Source organism: Rhincodon typus, chromosome 2, assembly GCF_021869965.1.
Source record: "Rhincodon typus isolate 14 chromosome 2, sRhiTyp1.1, whole genome shotgun sequence".
Lineage (NCBI taxonomy): Eukaryota > Metazoa > Chordata > Chondrichthyes > Orectolobiformes > Rhincodontidae > Rhincodon > Rhincodon typus.
In genome coordinates, this window is record NC_063333.1 from 139,567,873 (window position 1) to 139,579,904 (window position 12,032).

The window sequence follows — 12,032 nt, forward strand, 5'->3', positions numbered from 1 at the left end:
TACAAAAACAAAACAAAAATAAAACTCACGCCCTTTCAGGTTAAAGACAGATCATCTCATTTCGATTTTTTTTTCACATGCATCCAATTCCTAATATTCCCGCCTTCTGGGCCCGGTCAAATTAAACATCTCGATGTTTTTGCTGCATTTCTAAAATTTACAATCTCCAAAATAAAATCAAAACTGGAAATCTGCGCCTTTGTTTTTTTTCCTTATTTTGCACTGTTTTCATTTACCATCGCCTGTGTTTGGACATTTTGTTTTTAAAAAGCCGAATGTTAACCTCAGTTCGACATAAATAAAACATGTTGACTGAAGCATTCGTTTAAACTAAACCGAGTGGCTGTGATAGGATACGGTCCATGTTAAAAAGAGGGAAAAAATGGTACTGCTCCACTTCCATTTTGCTCTGGGTCGAAGCGCGGCTTTGATTTGGAGCAAGATAATTTTACCCCCCATTCCATCGGAGGCGGCTGTGGGAATTAATTGAGGCTACCACACCCGCCCCAGAGTGGGGAAATCAGAAAGCTTGCCCCCCCAGTCCCCCACGCCCCCACCCGACACCCCGGACACAGTCAACACTAAATCACATGCATTTGCCAATTAAGTTTACACCAACACTGGACTCAGCTCTCCCTGAACTCAGCTCGATGAGCAGGCGAGCTGTTGCCGAGGTTAATTCGCTCCATGTAGACAAGAAATCGACTTCCTTCCCCACCACATCCCCATCCACACCCCCCCCCCCCCCCCCCCCCCCCCCCCCCCCTTGGCGATTTATGGTGGAGATTTTTCCTGGCTGGCACATTAAATTTTCAACGGCTTTGCTAGGGAGAAATATCCCATTACAGTGCAGCGCCAGCATCCAATTTGGGAACCGTTCAAAAACGCCTACGAGAGCGCCGAATAAATTCATCTGAAAGTGCCCGAACCACTGGCTCCATTTGTGGGGAGCATGTGTCCAATAAATCATCTATTGACCTTTCTCGCTTTATATCAGACTGGCTCCTCTATTCGATGCTCTGGCGTTTTCCTTTCCCCACTCATTCCGCACTCCCCCCTACTCTCCGTTATATTTGCTTTAAACTGAGAGCACCGGGAGACTACAAATGAGAGACCTGAGAGCGATTCCAATCGATTGTAGCCAGGTTACTGTTAGAGAATCTTACATTATTAATTAGGAAATGATCTGCCCTAATGCTGCAAGCATGACAACCACAATCTGGGCCTTAGATATTTTTAAAATTCATTATTTTAATACAAATCGTACAACAGGAGCTTTATAACCATATCCTACCAAGTTTTAACATCTTATACCCTTTTATGTTTCTGATTTTCGCTCAAAACATCAAGCGACATTGTCATATCAACCACAAAAAAAACTCATACATATATTTTTATTTCTGGATTTGTAGCTATATTTTTTGCCGGTTTGCTTTTGAGAGTAAATTCTTTTTTTTATTGTTTCTAAAATAACGATTGGTTCTCATACTGTTTCGTTTGAGATACATTTAAGACCTTTAGTGATCTACTCTGCTACGCGACATCCAAAAATAAATGAGCATATATATTTTGTAGATATATATATATATTTAAAATTCTAAAAATAAGGAAAAGAAGCTTGTGAGAATGAGGATATCTTTTTTACGATTAGGAAACAATTTTTGCGATTCTCCGGAGAGAGAGGGGTTGGGGAGGGGAGGACACGGCGATCTAAATTTTTCGCGGTTTGTATTATTTTTGGAAAGGGGGCGGTCACTGTAGTTTTTTTGTCACTCCCCCTGAGAGTTCTAAAATGATAAAAAGCACAAGACTTCAATACGCACGAGATGGTGGCAGTAAGAAACACAGCGAAGGTGTTCATTCACCAAGATTCACACAATAGAGTGGCCAGCTTTCTGCTTTCTCTCTCTGATCCACCGAAGGACCCACAACAACTTTAACTTTTGGCCCAAAGGCCGTTCCTGAGTTTTGAACCGAACTCTGGGGTTCTGGTCTGCATCTGGTTGGAGATATCCTCTTGTTGAGTTAAGTTCTCGTTGCAGTTTTTGTTTTGTTGTTTTCAAAGAAGGTTGACGCTCCTCGGTAACATTTTGGCAAATGACACAAAAACAAAACCGCTTGTGTGTTTAAATGGAAAAGAAACGAAATAAGAACAATTTAAAAGAAAAGAGACATGAGACAGTTTCCACTCCTGGCAAATACCTTCTGGGTCACTGATGAATCACAAGGTCCTGTCATTCTGAAATGATTTTTTTTGCAACATTTCCACACACGCTATATGGGCGGGTGGGCGGCGTGTGTTTGCAAAAATGCTGTTTTTTTTCTGTTGTGTGTGATGTCTCTAGAGTAGGATCCAGGTCAGTAAGACGGACAATGTTAAAACGGCGAAGGTGAAACACTGGGGGCTTATTGCAGAGTTATTCCTTTCGCACAGGTCAAACAAACTGCCTTCGAAATCCAGGTTTTTGGAATCTTTTTTGAGTTTTTCCCAAACATCGGTTGCTCCATCTTGGCAATCCGCGATGGCAGTCGTGGCGCATGCGTGGAAGTCGTTCCAGTATCTAGAGTTTCGGGGGGTGGGGGAGTGGCGGGTTTGGGGGAGGAGGAGAGTGAATCCAAACATCAAAATAATACACCGAATATTCCGATAAATCAATCTCCTGCACCGCTGTCTGTCTCCCTGTGCAATGTCTCCCTCTACTCCAATCATTAGCTCTTACATTTCTCTTTCACTTCACACTACCCCCACCCACCCCCCTGCAACTTGTTTGATGATCAAGGCGCATTTTAATCGTCATTAAAGTGGCACGGATTCCATTTGTCATTCACGTTGGGCAGGGCTATTACAATCGACACATTTCCTCATCTTTTTTTCTCCCCTCTGAACAGATCCAGGCACCGTGAGAGCACTGCGCTGTGCCCAGAGGTGGCCCCTATCTCTAACGGACTGAGAGTGACTACGTGTTTTCTAGTTAAAGCCAAAATTGTAGAAAATTGTCACACACACACACATACTTGCATACAAACACACACATACACAGACACATTCATACGTACATATATAAACACATACATACACGTATATGCATATAAATGCACTTATGTATACATAAATACACATATATGCGTCCAAATAGACACATTCGTGAATACATATACACACATGCATGTACGTACATATACACGAATGTGCACCTATATGCGTACAAATACAAACATACATTAATGTAAATTCACACACAATATACAGATATACCTATTAATACACACATACGCATACAAACTCATGCAAACACGAACATGCATACAAATACACGTACCTAAGACACTCGCACAAACAAATCTACATACAAATAATGAGACATTCATCGCACATAAATACACCTACAAAAACAGACATGTCCGTGGACACGCATACACGAATCTGCTCACACATACAACATACATTCATACACATACACGCAGAGACACCTACACAGCCACATACATAGCAAGTCTATTAATATTGCATACGGGGCTGATTAATCGATCCAACTGCATATTTTTTAACGATTTTGTTTCTGTGTACATATTTAAAATACTAGAACCAGATATTGCATACGCCACTACAGCATTTGGGTTGTTGCAATGGCAGAGCTTTTCAATGAACACTGAAAAACGTCCGCATCTGCCGTGTTTTATACACAGGCAATAAATAATGGGATATTGAGATGCCAGGGCAATCTTTCCTACAGTATTTCTGCTATGATTACATGTCCCAGAGGACAACGAAATCATTTCTGATCTCCCTTTGCTTTCCGATCTTGCTCTTTCTTTACAGAATAGGAAGCAAGTGGGATTCAAAAATCCTAATTTAAACTGTGAATAATTTACTGGGCAGTTTTATTTACAGGTTACCATGCTGCACATGCAGCAACATTCTTCTGCTGCACTTTACAATAAATATTAACTGTTCTCTTATGGGAATGGAGTCTTTTTCGACGGAAGCGATTTTCCCTCACTTATATACTCTAGCACCTCAGCTTATATATTTCTACTGCTTTTTAATGCGCCTATTGCGTCTATTCGTTGACCCCCTGTCTATCAACACAGTCGGTAACGTTACCACATTCCATGATACCAAGGGGCATTTAAAAGGGGGCAAAATTATTTACTACCCAAAAAAGTCTTAGTAGAAATTAATTTGCTATCCATTCAAGCCGCGTTCAAAACCACAATCTATCCAAACCATGTATATATCAATGAGAAAGATATTATCATTTTATAAAAGTGTCAAGTAGTCAGGGCTAGAATTTTCCAATAGGCTTTATTCGTTCTTCATTCATCTCTACATATTTTTGTGGTATACGGCACACCTTTTAAATGCCGCTGCCTGTTTGGCACTCATTCTTTATCGTTCTGTGCCTTTACGTGTATTTGCAACCGATTCTATGCACTTCCAGGGGGCATACACGAACACAAATCATCAGCGTAAACATACAACGGATATTTATAATCTTCTCATATAAAAAAAGGCGATCACTGGGTTATTCACAGGGTTAAATAATCGTATGCTCGTGTTTGCAGGATGAGCATCGAGAGAAGAGCACATTATTTTTTAAAACCTATGGCTTGTTGGCACGGATTATCCGATATGGAATATAGGCGTGGTTGTATGTGGGAAATATGTGCATATCTAAGTCTATAGCCGGGCTCCCTGGAAAAAAAACATTGCTACCCTATGATGCATCGCAGGCACCAGTTGGTATGCAGTACTCAGGCCTTTGTTCGAATGTGTACCCTTTGTGTGTACAGAGGGAGAAAAACGCATAACAGCAACATGTTAGAGGTGGTGTTGGAACGGACGTGATGATGCGTGCGTGGAGGGTTTGGGGCGCGGTGCTGAGGCTGAGTCACTGAGTGTAAGAGACCATGCGGGAGAGTGGTGAATGAGGGTGATATTCCTACCTTGCGTGTTCCACGTGGGGAGTATGGGGGTGGGGAGGAAGATGGGGGGATGGTTGGTGAGTGTGGGTGTGTACGTGTGGATGTTGGTGTCATACTTACGAGCAGATGGTTTCAACATTCTGCTTGTCGTCCATATCTTGCTGGTAGTTCGCGACGTTGTCTCCCAGCTTCAGCAAGCAATCCGAGAACCCTTTAAACACTGCATCACACTTGCCGGCTGCTCGCACAGTATGAAACAGATAAGCTGTAGGGAGAATCAAAACAGTGGTCATGAAATATTGTTACTCACCATACCACTTTATCAGAAAAAAACAGAACGATGACGGTTGCTGCCAATAAATTGCTGCCTATGTTGCTTTTCAAGGTAATTTTTCATGTGATGAGCTACACATCACATACCAACATATATATAGTAGATAGTTTATTATCTAAATATACATTATTTTTACAGAAGTGTTGCTCCTTTTAACAGAAGCCTGATGCGTTTCTGTCTCTCCTTAGGTATTGACCGGAGCTGCCCTTTTCGTTCCAGGTTAAAATAACAGTCCCCTGTCTGTCTGTTTCAGGTTTATTTTTAACCTACCTTGGATATTCTTCCAAGGTCTCTATTGGCATGAGTGGGAGCCCCCACCAACGTCCCGTCCCCTTTCCATCTGCGTGACCTGCAACCTTTCTGAATGTTGCTTTCAGGCGAAAATCTTTTTTCCCGTCTTTTATGTTTGGGGTTGGAAAGTGTGTAACCATCTCCCCAGCAGCTTTCCTTCACTTGCCAGTGTTAGTTTCGGTGAGTTGTGGTTGTGTGGAGTTTGAAGGGAAGACAATAATCGGCAGCGGGCACAGACAAAGCTACAGACACGAGCTGACAAGGTGTCGCCAGATCGCAATTGTGACTCTTTTCTCTTAGACCGTGGGGATGGTTGGATTTTCACAACGTGTCCCTGGGGCCGGTATTTAACTTCGAAGCTTCGCATTCCGTCCCGTCGCTTCTTGGAATCCTCTGCATTTTGGTTTTAAACAACCACGGCTGTCCATATGCCCCCTTTTTCGCCTGGTTGGTCGTCTCTTACTCAATTAATTTTATTTTAAAATTCAATCCAGTGCATGGTGAGTGACCGGAGCTTGCTAGCGGAACTGTGTACATGTTAATTAATGCTATCAATCCTGCCCTTAACTGGTGGAGAATTAGCATTGCTGGCCTAATTGATCCGTCCATGGGTTCTGACCAAATGAGCCTCACTAACAAGAATAAAACCTGCACCATATGGCACTGTGAGATTTTGCTATTAATCAGCTGGTGGTACTTTAGCTGTAACCGGCTTAAAAAACTGAAATATGGAGAAGGGCCTTCGCTACAGTCGCTGCTTTCACAGTAAAAGGTGTCTGTGATGTATGGGTGTGCAATGTTTTTCTGGAATTATCTACATCTATGATTTTTGAAAACAAGCCTTAATAAAGGGCACAGCGGCGATTTGAACGTGACTTTTTTTTGCTGTTGTTGTTCAGTTCGATTTTACAGATGAATATTTTGATCCAACGGTTTAAATTGCGTTGTCTAACATTTTTGTTTTGGGAGCGGATTGTCCGTGTATAAATGTACGAGATAACGGGAAAGAAACCGCCCCCATTAAAATTGACCGCAGTACTACAGGATTCCGGTTACAATCACGAGGCTTGTTACATCGCTTGGCAAGTCATTAAAATGCACTTTCTACCATCGTATGTTAATGGGTAACCTATTAATAAAATGCTTATTAAAATAGATTAAAGCACTGGTATGATTATCAAGCACCTTTTTTTACAAAAATGCAATAGAATCCATATGGGATGGTAGAGAATGGTCGAATGTGCTGTTAGATCTCAGTGACAGTGCAGACACAGAGGCAATGCGTTTTTGTTCATTTTAATTTTGCCGGGTTACTTAATCCTTCCAAAGGAGGAGATTACCTACATTCTGAGGGGAAACTACTCATGATGCTTGTTCCCAATTTAAACATTCAATCTTAGCTCTATTCTTCGCTTGCAAACGAATGTGACATTTCATGTTCACCGCGTTAACAGATTAAAAAGAGAGAGGCTTTCCTACACTGTCCTCTTCCCGGGATAGTCTCCTCTCGATGTCCAATACATTCTTTAAACCGGGAATTTCATTTTGAACTGTGCCCAGGGAACAATTTCTGGATTATTGCGAAAAATTCGACGCCTCCTTTACTTCTCCCCGTTTAGCTTCAAAAATGATTTTCTTTTTGACGTGTTCGCAGACTATAATTTCTAGCTATTTAAAATCTCATTGAAAATAACAAAGAAATGATTCATTTGCCTTTCTTAAAGCCTGGGGAACATATAAGTGGCAACATGTCAGATGTTAATGAAGACGAAAGATTTTTTTTCTGCCTCTGAATCGCTACAATTTGCAGGATATGTTAAGACAGTGACTGGATTTTATCTTGGACGTAACATTATGCACAGACAGCTCTGAATAAACCGATATTAAATATCCTACAAATGTGCTTCTAAGTCTAATAATGGGAGCCGTACATTCTCTGCTTGGCTCTGGTATTTTGCAGAGCCGAGGGCTTTTGTGTGCAAGTTAAACCGCGGCTGAATGTCATATGGTCGGGGGATGGGGGGTCTTATGGGTTTGGATCCCGAGAAAACAGCTTTCTAGTCTTCATGCATCCGAGGGTTAATAAAGACCGGCTTTAACTCTTTCATTGTCTCCAAGAAAGTGACATTCCCACAACCCGCCTGTCATGGAACACCAGAAGGGAGAGAGAGAGAGAGGAACTGCAGGACGGGTTTATTACATTTCAATCCACGTCCTATATTTTTTCTCCCCCTCTCCGTTATCGGAAGGGAAGTAAGTACCGTGGCGTTATCACGGACAGAAAAAAAAATAAACGGGCAATGGATGAGGGCTGAGTTTCCCTGTGTCAGGAACCAGCTTTTTGTTCAAATGACTGGGGAGATGGTATTCAGACTGAGTTGGACGATGCGTCTAGATCTCTCGCGTTGTTCCCCCCCATCCCCCTGAACCAGGCTTTGGTGTATATTGAGAGATGAAACTGGAGGTGGTCACTTTCTGGAAGAGTGAGGGTCAGACACCAACTGGAACACGCTCACACACACACACAAAACGAATTAGTCGAGTGTTAATAGTTTGACTCACCGAGCTGAACAGCGAGAATAAGTGCAAGGTACGCTCCGTTCAATATAAGTCCCATCCTATACTGAGTAGAACCATTGGAGACTGCAGGCTTTTCAGATGATTAGCTGCGAAAATGTGGGGCAAGGCCGGACACCAGACATTGCCAGCAAGTTAGTTCCTCCAAGTATAACAGCACAGTACAGCCGAGGTGGATTAGTTCACTGGCGTCTGAGTGAAGGGTAGGGTTGGGGGGGTGGGGGGCTGGGGGGTGGTGGCTGGAGGTGGTGGGTGGGAAAGGGGGGGGTAGTCTCGGCTGAGCTTCGCAGTACCACGTACACTCCTGACGTATGGGTTACACTTACTGAATCCGACTGGGCTGGGGGAAGAGAGAGAGAGAGAAAAAAAAGGCACACACCATATTTATAGCCATCAGAGGGCTGGGTATTATTCAGATCTCTGCGTTAATGTGGGGGACATAAAATATCCCGCACCCACACGTTCTGACATTGGTTTAAACTCCCACCCTCTGGCCGGGGGAGAAAGGAGGGGTGAGTTTGACCCCCCCCCCCCCCCCCCCCCCCCCCCCCCCCCCAACACACACTACTTGACTATTGATTAGAGTGGAGGCAACTGGGGAAATGAAAAATGAGGTCGCAGGAGAGAGCGAAACTTGAATGTTTAGGGCAGTGAATGGCGGTTTTCTTGTCACAAAACAACATTAACAATCTAGGGTGTGGAATAGTGAAATCGACTGTCAGACCCCCTTCCTAAATCAGTTTGGGTAAACGAGTTTTAAACATTTACACATCCTGTGGGGTTCTTTTGATCTGTCCCAGCGCTAACATTTCCAAATCTTATTTCTTAAGTATTAAAGACAGACTCCAATATTCCTGCTTTTTTTTTGTTAATGGACTGCGTTTCTCTGAGGCAATTTTTGGCCCTCGGCCCCTCTCCCCACGCCCCCTGCCCTCCCCATAAGAGCAGAAATTAGACCATTCGGCCTATCTAGTCGGCTCCGCCATTCATTCATGGCTGATACGTTTGTAACCCCATTCTCCAGCTTCCTCCCCGTAACCCTTGATCCTCTTGACAATCAAGAACCTATCTATCTCTGTCTTAAATCTCCGGTTGTGAAACAAGTGAAAAGTGAGCCCATTTCATTGAAGGATGGTCTACTTCAGCAAGTTTATCCTGTACTTCTTCTTCATCAATGACACTGCCGGGTAAGCTCTTCTCTCTGGGGACCCAACATGTCTGTCGTAAATCAGGTTGCCTCCAAAATTAACCGGCACTCAGCGAATAAAACCGATCATCACTAAAGCGCTCATCGAGATTCCAAAATATGTTTGTGTCCCCGGTTAGAGGGGAGTATCGAGCGGGGTTTGAGGGGGTAGGGGAGTGGAAGAGACGTGTGTGGGTCGCTCTGTTGGAAGATAGAGATCAAGCCCTTGCTCCATCCCTGTCGGCATGATCCTACTTGTCCAGCTGTTCGACTGCGGGTAGCATCACAATTGTGGGATGCAAGTGCGCGGGATAGGATGACAGCTGCCTCCGAGATAGTCAATGAATCTGCTTTGGGGAGCAAGGGGAAGCTGAAGATTGAGAGGTTTTTATTCCCTGGCTCTCTGGCTCCATTTTTTTCGAAAGTCCTTTAAATAATTGATGCCCCCCCCCCACCCCCCTGGGACTACCAGCGAAATGAATGACGTCACCCTGTGGTTGCTGAAAGTGGATGTCTCCCGCTGACGTTAGCGGGAATCTCTCTGTCCTGACAGTAAGTGATGGACAGAATAATGATCAGCTAGCAGACCTCTTTCACCCTCTTAAAGAGCCCGGCCCTTCTCCCTCGGCGCCACCACTTGTGCAGCACACGCCTCCTTCCAGGTTAATGCACCTCTCCAGGTCAGAGCCTGTCCCTTTTAACCTGCCCCACTGCTGGTGCCCCGCCACTCCTCACTCACCCTCCATCAGCTTCCCTCATTCTCCCCTGGGGACGGGATGGGGGGTGGGTGGAGGGTGGTATGGTCAGCGTTAACATTCATTCACACCATAAATAATGCAGGCTTCTGGTTTATTTATGTAGAAAGAAAGAATTGTAGCATTCACCAGTTTAGTTGTGTAACCAAATTCCCCAAGTCGTGAATTCTGTGTGTGCTTGTGAGCGTGTGTGTGTGTGGGTGTGTGTGTGTGTATGTGTGGTGCGTGTGTGTGTGTCTGTGTGTGTATGTATGTGTGGTGTATGTGATTGTGCATGTGTGTATGTGTGGTGTGTGTATGTGTGGTGTGTGTGTGTATGTGTGGTGTTTGTATGTGTGTCTGTGGTGTGTGTGTCTGTGTGTGTGTATGTGTGGTGTGTGTGTGTCTGTGTGTGGATGTATGTGTCGTGTGTGTGATTGTGCATGTGTGTATGTGTGGTGTGTGTATGTGTGTCTGTGTGTGTATGTGTGGTGTGTGTGTGTGTCTGTGGTGTGTGTGTCTGTGTGTGTGTATGTGTGGTGTGTGTGTGTATATGTGGGGGGTGTGTGCGTGTGTGTGTGGGTGCACGTGTCGTTGCCTGTTTAAATTTCGACTGAAGCAAACGGCAGGATCCCATCTAGTTAACAGGGAGAAATTGACATTTCGCTTTATTGATTCCAGGATTTCCACAATGCAGTCCACTCAGTGCCAATCGGATCTGGGTTTCCTGCCTCTGTGTGTGTGTGTGTGTGTGTGTGTGGTGGGGGTGGGGGGGCGACATTTCGATTCACCACGGGGTTATGACATTTGTTTTCATTTCTAAAGCAGCCCAATCCACTATTCCAGACGAGGGTCTCACCTTGTCTCTGAAAGGTCTGAGTAATGCAGCGACACTGCGGGCGTGAACCGACACACTCAAACTCCCGTTTGCAGAGGACTGGGCGCGTCTTATTGTAACGGGTTACACGCACGGATCAAAATCCATCGAGGGAATCGAATTCAACTAACATTCCGATCCCAGGTCTACGTTCGAAACATTTCAGCTGGCCATTAACAAAATACACTGAGAATTACAAAGAGAAAAAAAATCATTGGGAACAGAATGTCGTTTTATCTCGGTTCCATTGAAATCGTTGGAGATGTTTCCTGCCACTTTGGGAAGTCTGGAGACGGTTCATTGTTTGCAACCCACGCAATGTTAGTTTCCTAAATGGAAATGTATTAGTAGAAACATTTCTATCAAACCTCACTGTCAGCATTTAAGAAGCCTATACAGCAAGCAGGAATAGAAATGATAATAAAGAAAATCATTAAATATATTTAATTTCACTGCAGAAACACTAACACGAATATAAATGATTCGTCGGTTTCTTAAGATATATATCAAAACTAGAATAATTCAAGTGTAATCGGAATATTATTTACTGCACTTAAATATAATTACTAAACGATAAGCAACAAAAGGCACATTCAGGCTGCGATTTGGTGAACAGTTGGTATTGATTCAATCGAATTAATCTGATGTCAAATGTGTACCGGTATAATCACGAAAAGTCAAATTTGCCATTGGTCATTTTAAGATAAAATTATTTGCCGCCTGTAACAAACATGGAGATACGTAATGAAAAGAACAAATGCTGGGGATCTCAGGGGGTCAGACAGCATCCACGGAGAGAGAGCAAGTTAACGTTTCGAATCTAGATGACGCTTCATCGAAGACAAGCAAATTAGGAGCAAGACTGGGTCACATCTCAAACCTGTTCCCCATTTAAAAAGGTCATGACTGATCTGACTGTGGTCTCAACTCCACACTCCTCCTGTCCCTGATAACCCTTGACTCCTATCCCTGATAACTAGTTGACTCCCTTGCTAGTCAATAATTTATCTTCCTTTACCTTCAAAATATTCATAGACCCTGGAAGAGAGTTCTGAAGATTCACAAAACTCTGAGAGGAAAAAAAAATCCCAATGGGAGATCTCCTTT

The 12,032-nt window shown here is 43.6% G+C and overlaps 1 protein-coding gene across 1 annotated transcript; it reads right to left on the reverse strand.

The window, feature by feature from the left end:
* Positions 1 to 773: 773 nt before the first annotated feature.
* Positions 774 to 8,318, reverse strand: nrn1a (neuritin 1a). Its single transcript, XM_020534726.2, has 3 exons — positions 8,114 to 8,318; positions 5,047 to 5,191; positions 774 to 2,561 (listed from the first exon to the last, which is right to left on the reverse strand). The coding sequence occupies exons 1-3, from the start codon at positions 8,166 to 8,168 to the stop codon at positions 2,342 to 2,344; spliced, it is 420 nt and encodes a 139-aa protein (XP_020390315.2). The 5' UTR covers positions 8,169 to 8,318; the 3' UTR covers positions 774 to 2,341.
* Positions 8,319 to 12,032: the final 3,714 nt, after the last annotated feature.

Bases quoted from the DNA above. Each gene is read 5' to 3' on its own strand.
- nrn1a (XM_020534726.2), bottom strand. From the start codon at position 8,168: ATGGGACTTATATTGAACGGAGCGTACCTTGCACTTATTCTCGCTGTT. The intron at 5,192-8,113 runs GTGAGTCAAACT...TTCTCCCTACAG, and splicing joins TATTCTCGCTGTTCAGCTCG to CTTATCTGTTTCATACTGTG. The intron at 2,562-5,046 runs GTAAGTATGACA...CCGAAACTCTAG, and splicing joins AATGTTGAAACCATCTGCTC to ATACTGGAACGACTTCCACG.